At 42.4% G+C, this 15,710-nt stretch overlaps 1 protein-coding gene across 2 annotated transcripts in view; it reads left to right on the top strand.

Annotated features, from left to right (window-relative positions):
• Positions 1-15,710, top strand: part of TBC1D8 (TBC1 domain family member 8) — a 48,470-nt gene that overhangs the window by 31,529 nt on the left and 1,231 nt on the right. The window contains exons 8-19 of one of the 2 annotated variants that reach the window (XM_040535927.1): positions 841-1,023; positions 1,456-1,606; positions 2,492-2,706; positions 3,561-3,678; positions 8,905-9,190; positions 9,699-9,828; positions 10,146-10,244; positions 10,800-10,868; positions 12,245-12,485; positions 13,741-13,806; positions 14,422-14,511; positions 14,676-14,776. In XM_040535927.1, the coding sequence (XP_040391861.1) occupies positions 841-1,023; positions 1,456-1,606; positions 2,492-2,706; positions 3,561-3,678; positions 8,905-9,190; positions 9,699-9,828; positions 10,146-10,244; positions 10,800-10,868; positions 12,245-12,485; positions 13,741-13,806; positions 14,422-14,511; positions 14,676-14,776 (1,749 nt within the window). Of the gene's footprint in view, positions 1-840; positions 1,024-1,455; positions 1,607-2,491; positions 2,707-3,560; positions 3,679-6,228; positions 6,584-8,904; positions 9,191-9,698; positions 9,829-10,145; positions 10,245-10,799; positions 10,869-12,244; positions 12,486-13,740; positions 13,807-14,421; positions 14,512-14,675; positions 14,777-15,710 lie in introns of those variants that run through there. The other variant, XM_040535938.1, reaches the window with a different exon arrangement.

Genomic DNA, 15,710 nt, shown 5'->3' with positions numbered 1-15,710 from the left:
CGGGGTGTCATGGTGGACACCGGGCCTAGCATCAGGGTCAGCAGTGCCCTCTTACAGTGAAGAGGGCCAACAGCCTCTGAGGTTGTACCAGCAGGAGTGTAGACAGCAGGTCAAAGGATATTACTGCTCTCTTTTATTCAGCAGCTTTGAGGGTGGTCTTGAATACTGTGCCCAGTTTTGACTGCCCCAAGAAAAAAAATGGCAAACTGGAGTAAGTGCAGTGGAGGGCCACAAGATGGCCGGGGCTGGAGCACGTGCTTTATGAGGCGAGGTTGAGGAGCAGGGCTTGGTCAGCGTGGAAGAGGGAAGGTAAGGGGGACCCAGTCATTGTCTACCATTAGCAAATGGGGACTTGATTAGAAAAAAAGAAAGATTTCCCCTTCAGGGTGGGCGGAGCTGGACCTAGCTGCTCAGAGAGGCTGTGGGTGCCCTTTCCATGGTGATGCTCTGAACTTGACTGGACATGAACTCCAGCAACTTTCTCTGAGTGGCCCTGCTTTGAGCAGGGAGTTGAAAAAGATGGTCACCTCCAACCTAAATTATTTTGTGATTTTTTTTTTTCCAAATCCTAACCAAAGTAGAAGATTGGTACCTTGTTACTAAGGACACAGAATTTTCTAACAATTGCTGTTTTGAAGTAACAACCCTTTTTCTGGCATATAAATGAATGGTGAGATAATACAAATAAAGTAAGGCCTTTCCTCCTGAAAGGTGTAAAACATTTTGATGCAACAGGCAAAGGTTAACCCAGCAGGCAGGCTGCTACTTGTCTTGAATATTGTTTGGGAGGCAGTTCTTAACCTTTTCTTATTTCTTGCCCTCCTTGGTCCTGCATCGCAGAACACTCCTGAGTTCGCATCCACCTGTGTGCTCGGGGACTGTGAGCCCGAGGGTCCGGGCACAGAGGCTGTGCAAAGCAAGGACAGAAGCAAATGTGACAAGGAGAGCAGTTACATGCTCAATGCAGAAGCACTGAGATCAGACTTTCATCAGTCGGGAATGGCAGGCCTTGATTTTGGAAAGGTATGTAAAATTTGGGGAAAGTTGTAGGAGGGTTTTTTCTTTATTTCTTTAAAAAAAAAAAGGAAAAAAAACTGTGGTGACATTGAAACAGGTAACAGTAGTATAACGAACTCCATATTGGCTAGAGAAGTTACATGTGCACTAAATAGGGAATAGCTGCTTTTCAATTTGCTTGGAGTTTTTTCTTCTCCATCCCTTCATTCCTTTCTGGTGAATATTTATAATTTTTCTCCCTGTCTGATCAGTTCTGCTCTTCCCTGTGTGGTGAATCACATATGCAAAATGGGGAAAGTTTTACTTCATAAAGCACACTTCCTGTGTCCATTGGTAATGGAAATATCTTGCAAAATTTCTAGCATGTAAGACCTTTCTGTTTACAAGTTCTCACATGTATGTGATTTGTTCTTTTAAAAGATACCTTCTTGTTCGCAGTCTAGGGAGCAAATCAAAGAGAGTCTGTGGAATGACCATTTTGTAGAATATGGCAGAACAGTGTGCATGTTTCGCACAGAGAAGATCAGAAAACTTGTTGCTATGGGAATCCCTGAATCCTTAAGAGGCAAACTCTGGCTGCTCTTTTCAGGTGGGCACTCTTAGAAACTCTGGCTCTAGCCATATCTGATTCTGAACATGGCAAGACATTTAGGCATGAAATCTCCCAATGGCAATTAAATGTCTTTTGCACGGGGCCTATCACAGTGCTTATAAAGGACAGCTGATCGGGTACTGAAATAGGTAGAGTAAGTAAGTACCTAGGTAGATTGGTAAGAATTTTGTCTCAGGGTATGATGACACGGTGTGCAGAAAAATTTAAATAACATCTGCTTCATCTGTGTAATTTAAAATTAACGTCATGTTTTCATAAAATGATATTCTTCTTCAAGGAACAATTAGATTGTAGCATAAATATTGATTTAAGCCTACTCAAATCAAATTAACTGCAAAATAATGACATCTTAAAGTCGGCGGTTCTGCTTCTGCTTCATGTTGAATGCTGGCAGGAATAATAGAACTAAAGATGGAAAAAAACAACTCATTTTGTCCACAGATCTGGCAGAGCCAGAAAGTTCCTACAATATGATCTCGAGTTTAGTCAATCTGGCATATGACATGTTCAAACATTTGTAAAATGTAGTCCTTCCTGTGGGTTTTTTTCACTTTGGAGGGTGTGCATGGTGCTGAGCACATCTTTCCCAGTAGGACTTTCGCCTGGGAATTTTTTCTGGTCAATGTCAGTATTAAGGTGTTTCAAATTCTGTTGCATCATATAGGCTTTGCAAATAATTGTTTGGGTTTTCAAGACATGGATTCTGCTGGGATATTATTTCTTTTAGGTCTGGAGATTATCTGAATTCATGGACCTTGGGGAAAAACATTTTTCTGGCAACCTTTTGAGCAGCAATTCTCACTACGCTGTTTGAAGTTGTCTTAATCCATCCTCCTCTTCCTCTCTTACGGCTGCCTTTAGACGCTGTGACGGATCTCGCCTCCCATCCTGGTTACTACATACATTTAGTGGAGGCCTCCATGGGCAAGTGTTGTATGGCAACGGAGGAGATCGAGCGCGACCTCCACCGCTCGCTGCCTGAACACCCGGCCTTCCAGAGCGAGACAGGGATAGCGGCGCTCAGGAGGGTGCTGACTGCGTACGCGCACAGGAACCCCAAAATTGGATACTGCCAGGTGAAAAGCTCCTAGTGGGATAATGATGCCTTTTTTTTTCCTTCTTTCTGCTTTCTCAGTTTTATTGCCCTCTTGGGAGTTTATTTAACAGTGGTTTTGATGATTAATGTCTTTTAGTTACAGAAAATGCATAACTTTGAGTATTAAATGTGGTTTACTTTGAAAAACAAGCGTGCAGATTAGTACGCTGGCCTAACAAAAGTACTCCCTCAGCGTTCTGCAAACCGCATTTAGAGTTAGAGAAGGGAAAAATGTTTCTGCTGCTTCTGCTTTTTCTAAGGTGAGTTACTTGCGCAATACTTGGAGACAGTGCAAAGGGAGCTGGCCTGCATAGACAAGATTCATGTAGAGCACTGGGACAGAAGTTTAATGAAGTTCTGCACCTTTCCTCCTAAACTGATGACAAATTATGAAGTACTTTACCCAGCTGTCACCTAAATTAATATTTTTGCATTCTGTGCAGCTCTCTGAACTATGATTAAGTTCACAAAAGTTCCTGATCCCCTATCTTTTTTTGAAATACAAAAACAAGGGAGGGGAGAAAGCAGCCCCAAAACATCTTGCACTGTCAGTTACCTACTTTGCATCTGGGCAAATCCAGTACTGCGATTTTCTCAGTTGTTTCATATTGCTCTTATGAAAAGCAGCATACGTAAGCTTGAAAAACTTGTTATGCCTTTGTGTCTTTCTAGGGTTACAATTATGCATTCACTATTACCTTTCCCTTGCTGTTTTTGTCAGTTGTTTAAATCATGTTAGGCTACTTTTTAGTTTTAAAATAGCTGTCGTTTATCTTTTGTCAGTAGGTTTTGCTGTTGCTAATAAATCCCAATTTTCTTCTTTGCCCTCGTAAGTCGATGAATATTTTGACCTCCGTGTTACTGTTATATGCCAAAGAGGAAGAAGCCTTCTGGCTGCTGGTTGCTGTGTGTGAGCGAATGCTGCCAGACTACTTCAACCACCGGGTGATAGGTGAGCTGATCTCTCTCCCACTCTTCTTGCTAACATGCTGCACTGGGAAGGGGCAGCTGCATGGCACTGGGACAAGTAAGTGCTCACAGTTCTTCTGAGGTCCAGAAGCCACGGGCACAGTGGTCCATCTGCTTGCATGCTGTGCAGACGGCAGTGGTTCCAGTCTTATTTCTGGTTCAAAGGGTTTGAACTGCAAGATCTATAAACATATGCTCAACTTTTATAGTTTGTTATTTTCTTCCTGTTGGTCAGAAGGAGGTAGCATTTTTGCCTGTTAGGTAAAAATAGATGAGCTTGTGTGTCTTGGTTAGGAGTGTTTGATATTAGAGACTCTAGCTGTTTCGGATGGGCGTAGGAGAGATTTGCTGGGCTATTTCTGAGCTGATGTGTCTGCATTGCCTGGCCACTAGAGTAATTATAGACTCGCATCTAAAATGGCTCTTTCTAATGAGTGGTGTTACAAAGCCATATTAGATCTCTGAACATGAGATGCAGTGTTAATAAATAACCCCAGTCCCTCTGAAGTGCATGCCTTGTACTGAATGTGGCATATTTTTGCTTCTTTGCAACGCAGCTATTTTTAAGACTTGTGAAAATATTCATGTAACTTGCAACTGCCTGCCTCACGCACAGAAAGAGAGGCTGAACTGTTTGACACAATAATTGCAGGTAGGCATACAAGAAAAAAGCATTTGTTCTTTGCAGTCACTTTACTTCCTCCTCTTACAGAAATGTCTGATAGCTTTTCCCTCTTCAGTGCTAACCTTATTTTTTAGTTAGTGGTCGCCATTATGCCACTGCTGTAGCAGAGAGGGATCTGGTCTCTTGTGAGGAGGTGGGGATAGGAGGAAGGTCCTGGCAGTAGTGATTCTGGGAGCTAGAGATGGTGTGGGCACTCCGGTGCTTCCCTGGGGAGCAGGAGGAGATGTCTGGGGAGATTTCTAATAGTTTTCTTGGAGGATGGGCTTTGTAATACTTCCTGGTGCTATGCCACAGCACAGTCACTGTCGTGTCACGAAACTGGCAGATACGGTAAGTTAAAGCAGAATTATTCCAAAGTCAGCTGGATGCTTAGGGTGTTTTGTGGTGTTTTGAATGTCATTGATATTTTCAACTAGTGGATCAGGTACTGTAACTCTCCCACTTGTCAGGACTTCAGTTCTTGCCTCCAAGCATGTTTTTGAACTGCCATCTTGATGACTTACTTCCATGTTCGTGCATCGTTTTTCTTGATTTGAAAAAAAACACCACACAGCTTTATCTGTCCTTCTGCATTCCTAGATATCATCAGCCTAGGGCCTGTCTTGACTTCCTGATACCTTCAGTGCTTGCTGGGCAATTGCCTGTAAAGTAGAATTCTTTGTACCCAAATAAACTTGAATGGTCCCACATGGATGACCATATTGCTACCTTGAGTCGTACTTAACTTTGAGTTTTTTCTCTTGCCCATTACTCACTATGGCTACAGACTGAGCTGTGTGAGGGCTGATAGTCTTGGTTGTACAGCCTTTCTGTTTTCCTGTCCTCTGCACCCACACAAAAGGACAAGTAGTGCCATACCCTAAAAGAAATATTGCTGAGCAAAGGACCAGGGGGCAGCTCAGAACCTCCTATTCTTCCCCTAGTAGAACAGCAGCCGTGCAGTTTTGCAGCATGGTTGCTTTGTTGAGTAGTTATTTCTGCAGCTTTGATTTACCCTAGACCTTAGCGTGGCCAAATCAGTGCTTACTGATCTTCCCCACCCTGCCTCCTCTGGTTCCTGTTGCTTGAGTTAGTATTTTTGGCTTCACATTTCATTTAACTTTCTTTTTTTGATTTCTAACCAGCTCTTGTCTAAACTTTGTCTTGTTTTTTCCTGCATAACACTTCCAAGACCCAACTTTTCCTCTTTATCCATGCTGCCAAAAATGTTGTCCAGATTTTGATCTCTCTATAACTTCGGTAATCTCTGACCTTGGTACCCGTCACTGTGCTTTTCCTCTTCAAGTGTGAGTTAGTCATTTGTACAGGCAGAACAGCTACTGAATTAATGACCTTGGTTATTCCAGCCCTCCATAGCTCAATCTTTTCTTGGACCTTTTCTTCATGACATTCCATATCATTTAATTTTTTTTTTAATGTTTGCTTTCAAAACTTAGGCAATTCAGTCCTACTCAACCTTTTTATCATGTGACCATCTCCCTGCTTCGATTTTGCCAGCTGTGACCGTTGCCTTTTAACAAGCATTTTCATCATTTCACTGCTTGCAAATAGGCAGGATTGGTACCCGTTATCTCATACTTCAGGAATTCTCTCAGTCCTTGTCCCTTCTGCAGTGCATGGAGGAAATTATAAGCAGATAGCTGCAAGATAGAATCAAGTTTTACTTGAGTCAAGAGTGGAGGCAAGAGTCATACATACCTGTTTCTCATGTTACCAAGACATTTCCATCCTCTCCATGTACCAGCAGGCCATCTTACTCCACTTTATCTTTTAGATTGTCATCGTGTTGCTATTATGATTTTTAAATCAGTGAAAACCTCACTTCATTTCTCTGATTTGCCTTTTCAGTCTTGGGGAAGTCATTTAGTTCGCACCTTGGGTCATCATTTTTTGAATGGATACCCTGGTATTTTCCTACCTCATTATGGTTTCATGATTTAATACACTAGAGATTCAGTTGCTCAGATATCATGGTTTCTGGGAGCCTAATGAAAAGGTGGGCATAAAAGTAACTTTGAATACACCTGCTTGACTTTCATGTACAATGTCAACATTTAATTATAATGTGATATTCTGCAAAAGATCTGGTTAGCAGTGCCTATTCCCTTTAAATGTCTGCTTTTGTCAGTCTCTTCCATGCTGAGGCTGGAATGATCTTTCTATGTGTCTGCCTATCTGTCTCTAGATTCCTTCAAATACTGCTAAAAGCTGCTGTAGCTTTTTTTCATCTGTTAGCTGTGGCTATTAAATTGTTAAAATTAAAAAAAAATAAAAATAGCTTGTTAAAGCAAAACAAAAGCACTCCGTTGAGTAACCGCAGTCTGTTTTCTCTTCTGTTTTCTTTATCCTTCTTATTCATGATCATCTGATGTGAGGAGGCTGTCCCTTCAAAGCGTGCTTGATGTGTTTCGTAAAAGCTCTTTGCATGTCCCTGGGTACTTATTTTCGATTTGTGGTATTGAAATGTTTGTTCACTGACTGGCAGAAGCTTTTTGTGGCTTAATGTGAAAAGTTCTAAGGCAGAGAACTATCTTACCTGTTTTTTCATGATTTGGATTCAAAACCAAAAGATGCTGGCTCTCTGCCACGGTTTGCCCAGGATCTTTTCTGCTTTTGGATAGCAGAAGTTTTGAGAGCTAGGGATATATATGTATCAGGATCAAGGCAAATGAAGTTGTCTTCCAGTATTAGCATAGCCTGTAGAATACAGACTATGAGAAAGAACAACTAGCTACCTGAAATAACTTGAAAGGAATGATAGAATAATCGAAATTTTGTATTAAGGAACATTTTAAACTTGTAGCATCTTTGGTTAAAGCTCCTGGGGTGTGTAACCTGGGGTGCGTCAGGCGCAGCATTGCTAGCTGGTAGAGGGAAGTGGTTGTCCTGCTCTGCTCTGCGGGTGAGATCTCACCTCAAGTACTGCGTGCGGTTTTGGGTGCCACAGTATAAGAAAGATATAAAACTGTTAGAGAGTGTCCAAGGGAGGGCTATGAAGACGGTGAAGGGTCTGGAGGGGAAGACATACGAGGAGGGGCTGAGGGCCCTTGGTTTGTTCAGCCCAGAGCAGAGCAGGCAGAGGGGAGGCCTCATGGCGGCCTGCAGCTCCCTCACGAGGGGAGCGGAGGGGCAGGCGCTGAGCTCTGCTCTCTGGGGACAGCGACAGGACCCGAGGGAACGGCATGGAGCTGGGACAGGGGAGGGTCAGGCTGGGGGTTAGGGAAAGGTTCTGCACCCAGAGGATGGTCGGGCACTGGGACAGGCTCCCCGGGGCAGTGGTCATGGCACTGAGCCTGACGGAGTGCAGTGAGCCTTTGGACACTGCTCTCAGACACATGGTCTGGTTTTTGGGTGGTCTTGTGTGGAGCCAGGGTTTGGGCTCAATGATCCTTTTGGGTCTCTTCCAACTCAGTATTTTCTGTGATTCTTGATGTGTCAGATCTGGTTTGTAGACATAGGCTACGTGAATGATATGAAACTATATCTTCCTGCATCTGCTTGAAAGTAGGAAAGCTCTGCTGAGGGATCAGGATGGGTTGGATTGATGGGCCACATCCAGCTCTACGGCATTCAACAAGGTTAAATGCTGGCTACTGTACCTGGGTCACAACAACCCCATGCAGGTGGATAGGCCTGGGGAAGAGTGACTGGAAAGTTGTTTGGCAGAGAAGGACCTGGGGGTGCTGGTCAACAGCCGGCTGAACACGAGCCAGCACCGTGCTCGGGTGGCCAAGAAGGCCAATGGCATCTGGGCCAGCATCAGAAATGGTGTGGCCAGCAGGACGAGGGACGTGATTGTCCCTCTGTACTTGGCACTTGTGGGACTGTACCTGATCTAATAGCGGAAACAGAAGGAACAGGGCCCTTATCTGCTTCCTTTGGAAAGACTGGTTGGGATGGTTAGGAAAGATGTTATCTGGGCATTGCAGAAAGCTTGTCTTATTAAAAAAAAAGTATCTTTACACTTACATATGTATAAATATTTGTGTATATTTTTGTATATAAATATATATATATATGCACATGTATATATGTGTAAATATTTTTCTTCTTAGTATATGTAGCCATCTCTTATATTTTGTTACCTGGAATGAAAGCTCTGCTGCCTGCTTGCTTGAGTACATACACTGGAGAGGAATATGTGCTGCTTTATTTTCATTGCATAGATCCCAAGTTGAACAGTAAAATGCTTTAAGATTGCTTTTGCTATCACTTAACTATTATGTGCTCTTTTAGCCAAAAACAACAGCTGCTGCTATTACTATTTTATTGCACCCTAAAGGCACTTAGCAGAACCAACATGGTCTTCTTGCAGAAAGTTGTTTAGTAAGAATTACAAACTTAAAGGTTGGGGCTGAGATCACAGCAGGAAGATAATGGGATTTTTCATTGTAGGTGCGTGCATATCTTGTCAGTTTAAATTTCAAAGAAGCCTTGCAGTTGATAGTTGACAGCGATCATTAACTTTAAAGAATAATTTTGCCTGCAGTGGTCCTGGTTAATACTGTTTTTTATGACTTGCAGGTGCTCAGGTAGACCAGTCGGTGTTTGAAGAGCTGATAAAAGAGCAGCTTCCAGAACTGGCTGAACATATGAAGGATCTGACTACATTAGCTTCCATTTCTCTTTCGTGGTTCCTCACCCTTTTTCTGAGCATCATGCCTCTGGAAAGTGCTGTGAATGTCGTCGACTGCTTTTTCTATGATGGGATCAAAGCCATCTTCCAGCTAGGCTTGGCCATACTTGAAGCCAATGCGGTGGACTTGTGTAACAGCAAGGATGACGGGCAGGCCCTGATGATTCTGAGCAGGTACTGTCACGCATTTGGTTGCGGGAGCTTCGCTTCCCTCGCAGATCATTCTGCTGTAAAACAAAGGCATTTAGGTGCCGTTGTCATAACAACTGGAGGCACAGGCAGTACCCTCCGTGTTAACTTGCTCCTGCTGCTTTCGCAGTGTCTGCCTTAAACAATGGGCTTTGTAAATTTGACAAATCCGTGTCCTGTGAAATTTCCTGGCGGTGCTGAGACATGCGTGGACTGCGTCAGCGTGCAATGTATACTGTTGCTCTTAGTGTCTTCCTTAGAGTGACGAGCTTCCTGCTCCAGACTTCAAGGAGACAGTTTTCTTCCTTGGGCAGCATTTGTTCATCTGGCAGATTTGCAGTTCCTAGAATGAGTAATATTGAAGGCATTTCTGAAAAGTGTAGCAGCCTAAAAACAAATTTATTTTTTAAGTCTGACCCATAGGACTTATTTGCTTATACTGAGAAAAGTATAGTGCAGAGTAATCCGTATTGCTTGTATTTGTTCCCTGTAGGTTTTTAGAGCACGTTAAAAATGAGGAGAGCCCTCTGCCACCTATTGGTAATCACCATGCATTTTTCAGCGATGATCAGGAAGCCACTCCGGTGACTGAAATCGCAAACCTGATTCATGATTCCTACGAGGTAAAATACAGCTTGGTGTCTACTGGTCAGTTGAGTCATAATTTTAAAAAAGAAAAAGGTTTAAATTCAACATGGATGTTTTGACAGTTAATACATATCTTTAGGGATTCCTTGAATAAGTGCTTAAATGCACAGTGTTGAGTGTAGTATAACTACCTAAATGGACAGCTCAGAGACTGAATATGCTTTAATCCATGGGATCTTTAGGGAGTCACAACACTAAAAGTTGCATTTCCAATCTACTGGAAATACACTTTATTGGAAATACAAAGATAGTAAAATACTATAAAATATAAACTTCTGTTCCTCTGTTCTAGAAATTTGGAGACCACTCTGTGGAACAGATAGAGCACATGCGCTACAAACACAGAATTCGTGTTCTGCAAAGCCACGAAGATACAACCAAGCAAAATGTGGTGAGTAAAATGTTGTTTAGGCTGAGGTAGTGCAACATCTCGCTTCACCCTCATTGCCATATGGCAGCCAGCTTTCATTTTTTTTAAAGGTGTCAAATCATGAAAAATGGAAGGCTCATTACTGACTCTGAAGGAAGCTCCTTTCTGGGATGCTGATGTTTTTGTTCTGCAGCCATGTGTGTTATTTTCAGGGGTGGCTATAACATAAAGAACAACTGCAGGACAGTCTACCCCAATGCCAGTGGCCATAGGCAGATGCCCAGGGAAGAGAGCAAGAACAGAGCGATCCTGATGTGATGCTTCCCCGGCCTCCTGTGACCTGCAGCTTAGGGACTTCCTGTCTTAGTTTCTAATAGCCCTTGAGGGATTTCTCTTTTCATGGATTTGTCCAACCAGTGAACCTAAAGGAGGAAAAATTGAAAAGATTTGTCAATACTCCGGTTTTCAGTTGTACCACATAAGTACCGTCACTGGGAGGGTTCAGGTGCTTGTCCATGTCAGTGATGACAGTAGCAAGCATTATGACTAATGCATTTTTTTTCTTTTTTTTTTAAGCTCCGAGTTGTCATCCCAGATGTTTCAATTCTTCCCGAAGATCTAGAGGAATTGTATGACTTGTTCAAGGTTGGTGTACCTGAAAAGTACGGGATGAAGGTAGTTGAGTGAAGCTTCTGGGTATAACCTGCAGCCTTCACTTAGTGGAGCTATCTCAGATGTTGTGTCTGGGACTTTTGGGAGAGGTCCTCTGTCTGCCCGGGTGTATTATTTGGATGAGATCTGAAGCTGGACCTTGTCGTTTCGTCTTTTCTGTGGTTGTCCAGTTGTTAAAGAGATGTATTAACGTCCTGATCATTCAAAGGAGAACTACTTCAGAATTTCTTTTCTAATTTGCTGCTAGGTAATGGTCCATGAGAAATTAGGTTCTGGTAATTTCCACATGCAGACTAGACTTAATATGTAGATATTCTCACTGGGAGCTCTGTAGTCCTGCTCTCTTAATGCTCTTTAAAGGTAAGACTCTCTGTTTTCCATGGGGAAAAAAAAAAAAAAAAAACAGAAACTTATGTCTTCGCTGTCTGTTCCCAGTTTTCTAATAGTTTTATTTTTTTACATCAAAAGCAGTCTCTGTTTCAGTTCCTCTGTGTCAGGATGGTATTTGAAAGAGCTGTTGTAAAAGTTATTTGGAGAGAGGGACATCTAAGATTATGCAGATATACTTGATTTAGAGCTCCAAGTATGCAATTATGACCTCTAATGGACATCTCTTAGGTGTATTGTTCATCCACAAATACTAGGCACTGAGAATATTATTGTGGTATGCGCTTAGTGCCATGTAGCTTTGTGGATAAGAGCAGCTGTATCCTTGATCCATTAGTGGTTGCAAGAGGATGCTGCTGGAGCTTGCTCTGTAGTGCTTCCCTCCTGTTCCTTGCTGCTGTTTTTGATCTCCGACTTGCTTGCACTCCTTCCTGTTTCTTACTTGGTTTCTTTGTGGTTCCTTTTTTCGTTATCTCCTTTGTTCCCTGGGGCAGTTCATTTTGTTAGGACCCTTTGTTTTGCATCAACGTGTCTCTAGGGGAAGACTAATAGGAACAGTATCCAGGCAGAGAGGTCTGGGAGAGAATAAATGAGCAGGTCAGGCATAAGTAACAGCCAAAATTTTCTATGGTCCCCTGTACCTTTGGATGGTTAGAGACATCGTGGGCCAGATGTGGCTAACAGAGTGTCAGCAGCAGTAAATTTCTTCCAAGAATCTGTCCAGTTTCTCTTCAAGTTGATTAATTATCCATTGGAAATGATGAGAGCCCTTGGATACCCTAATTAAAGATTCATACTTTGCTTTTCCTCACAGGAACGGTCTCAGTATCATCATAACACCACACACAAAGAGAATTTTGAGTATTTCCAGCACACTTTGATGTGAATGCCTTTTTCTGCCAGTAGTGCTCTTTTGATACCGCAGACTGCAATTCCTCTCTCCCGCCTTTGATTTCTCCTAGAGGGAACACCTCATCAGATGTTACTGGGACACGACGAGCCCCGTCGTCGAGCGACACGACCCCAGCAGGCCGTACGCTGAGCAGTACCGGATTGACGCCCAGCAGTTCACGAACCTTTACAAGCTCGTCTCGCCCTGGACGTGTGGGGAGCACACCGATGTCCTCGCCAAGAGGACGTTCCGGCTCCTGGATGAGAACATGGACCGTCTGATCGAGTTCAAGGGGCTCGCCAGCTGCTTAGGTATCGTTCTCACACACGGTGGAAGGTGGGCGGGGGTGGGGTGGCACGGGGTGAGACACAGATGTCACATAACTGGCACAAGAGGATGCAGACAGGTGTTTTTCTTGGATGTGTCAGTCTCCTAAGCAGTCGCCTTTATTAATATTTAGTGTTCCAATCACATGAAGTAATTAGATTTAAAAGACAACCGAAGGTCATGATTCAATATTGTATTAAAATACGTAATAGTAATTTTGTTGAAAATATTCTAGGAATTAAAATCATACGTGGAGCTGTGTGGAAAGCTAGGAAATGCTCTCTGCCAGATTGCTGCATTCGGTATACCTTTGAAATTGCAGTATACTATCTGTAATTGCTTCCTCAAGACTTACTTTATTCTTATATAAGATTATATAAGATTGCTGCTTGCCTCATGTTAACAATAAGCAGAACAAATAAAATCTGACCAGAAAGGACTGAGCGTGGTGCTTGAGGCCACCGGCTGTGCTAATGAGATGAGGCTTTCCATCCCAAAATCTGGCTGAAGAATAGTGCTGCATCTCAACTGTTGCCTGACCCCAACTGAAAAAAATGATTCAATAGTCAAGAGCTTCAATAAATTGAGTAAATCCATATTCTTGCCACTTAAGCTATTTTTTTTTGATGTTAACCAAACCAGCCTATATTGTATTATGTGATTTTACTTCTCATATTCTTTCAGTTAAAAAAAAAAGTTTTCACAGTTTTTCAGTCCCTTTGAAAGTTTAGAATCTCATTTCTCCTGGTCACTGAAAATATTAGCTATATTCTACGTGAAGCAGTTATCTCTTCGGGGCTTTTTCTATATAGATCAGCAGTAAGGGCCGAAGGGGAGAAACACTGAGAATCTGATGGCCCCCAAGGAAACGCATTTTCTGTCTCTCCCCTTTCATGTTCCTGTTTATCTGTGGCAACAAACAGTCTTTGTTAGATTCCCTACCGTTCTCCTTGATATTTTTAAACGATGATGAAGTTCCACAGGGTTCGGTACTCCCAGTCTATCTTACAAGAACAAAGAACAAAACAGATGGCTGTCACCTGCTGTTCCTCATTAACAGGCACAACTTAAAATATTTCAAAGTAATATACTGGCCATATGTTTTCTTACATTGTCCGTGCAAACAATTATCTTTTGTGCATAGAGATGGCTGATTTATTTTAAGCTGTGAAAATAAATGCTCTAGTCCACTTCCTTATTGTTCTTTTTTTTTTTTTTTCTTCTTTTTTTTTCTTGCAGATGTCATGTATAATGGAGAAATGAATGAGAAGATAAAGTTACTATACAAGCTCCATATCCCGCCTGGTAAGAAATTTGAAAGGGAATGAATACCTCAGTTTCCTCCAAAAACTCTTGCTTAAAGCTTTTGGGAATAGGCTGCTTAACGAAGAACCCTGTTCTGCTTCCTTCAGCTGGGAGTATGTGTAGGATTTGCATTTGTAATTAGGCTTGCTGCATTTCAAAAACGACTTCAGTTAAAACCTTTTTGAGTGAAATTTATAGGTACACAGTGTTAAGGCTCACATCTGCTGCCTCCTGAGATATTCTGTAGCCAATTCTATGGTTATTTCTAGGCAAAATATGAACTGGGATAAATTTTTGGATGGCTGTACTCAATTTACAATAGAAATGTCCGTATCACATCCTGATCCACTTTTGATTAGGTGACAAAACTTTGTGGTACTTTCTCTGTGCAAAGTTTTAAATTAAATATGCCATTCTTGGCAAATGTCATATGCTCTCCCCGCAGCACCAGCCTTACCTACATTAAGATAATTTTACATTATGATTTAATGAAGTAACTGATTAAGAACATCTTTGCCCTATTATTTAGCTTTCTTCAAGTATGTGAATGTTAAAAGCATAGCCATTGTGCAGCATTTGAAGGACTAATCATTACACTTCTCAATTTCTGGCTAGCTCTCACAGAAAATGAAAGAGACAGCCAGTCACCACTGAAGAATCCTTTGCTGTCAACTTCGAGACCACTAGTCATTGGAAAAGCAAACGGTACGTCGGAAATGGTTCTCTAACCCATGTGCATAATGAGATCACCAACTGTCCATTTGGTAACCCTGCTCCATTATCTTCGCTCTCTGGTTTTTATTTTGAAATGTTGATTTACTGCAACGACTTGAAAACTAGTTCTCCTTTTTCTGTCTACTCTGTAAAAGGTGATGCAGTAGATTACCAAAAGCAGTTGAAACAGATGCTGAAGGATCTCGCCAAAGAAAAGGATACTAAAACTGAAAAAGAATTGCCAAAAATGAGCCAGGTATGTATAATAGAGGCTGTGGTCTGCTTTTAAAGAAGGGGAGAGCATTCACAAATGAACTAAATACAGCAGTTGAACTCATCCTGATTAAGTGTAACTTAAGCCCAAGTTTAGATTCAGTCCTTTAGATATCTAGGATTTGCTTACTCTGATCCAGGGAGAAGGCACCTCATTTAAAAACTCAGCCACCTTCCCAGCAGCTTCCTCTCCTCAGGCTGCCTGGTGAATAGAAGAGTTTCAGACTCACCCTCACCTGCAGTGTAGCGGGCTGGAAAAAAGCCCTCCTCAATCCCCAGGAATTCCTGAGAATGCGTACTGCTGTTGTGTTCTTCCTCACCTCCTCCCTACCAAACGGGGTAACCTAGTTGATTCATCACCAGCTGAGACTTGCCGAACGTCAGGTGCTGGTATATGGAAGTCTACTGGAGGAAGGGGGTCCTCTGTTAGGAAAACACGTGTCTGGCCATATAAAGATGAGAACATACCGGGAGTCCCTTCTGTGATGGCGTTGCTAAGCAGTTTTAAATGGGTGGCATGTACTCGGCCTTTCATGAGCTCAGCAGGACCCCCTCATCTCGCACGAAGGCATCATTTGATTGAACTTCCTGAGGGCTCGTCCAGCTTGAATTAACCTATTTTTGTGTGAAACTTCCGGGCTGACAGATAGCCTAACAGGGTAGTAAAATATCAGCTCGTGGCCTGATAAGCATCTGTGATGTGTGAGCAGGGGAAGGAGCCTGCATTTTATTATTAGAAGAAAAAAAAAAAAGAGCTGGTTAGAGATGGAGAGAAATAGCAGAAGGGAAGTTGCTTGCAGGCCTACAGGTAGCTACTTTGGTTGTGATCCTGTGCAACAACCACGGTTTTTCCACCAGTTTGCATCCCCTCATTTGCCTTTGATCATTTGTGACATCCTTATTGCCTGTTCTGATCG

The sequence above is a fragment of the Cygnus olor genome, chromosome 1, assembly GCF_009769625.2.
Source record: "Cygnus olor isolate bCygOlo1 chromosome 1, bCygOlo1.pri.v2, whole genome shotgun sequence".
Taxonomy (NCBI): Eukaryota; Metazoa; Chordata; class Aves; order Anseriformes; family Anatidae; genus Cygnus; species Cygnus olor.
This window is presented reverse-complemented; position numbering and strand designations above follow the sequence as displayed.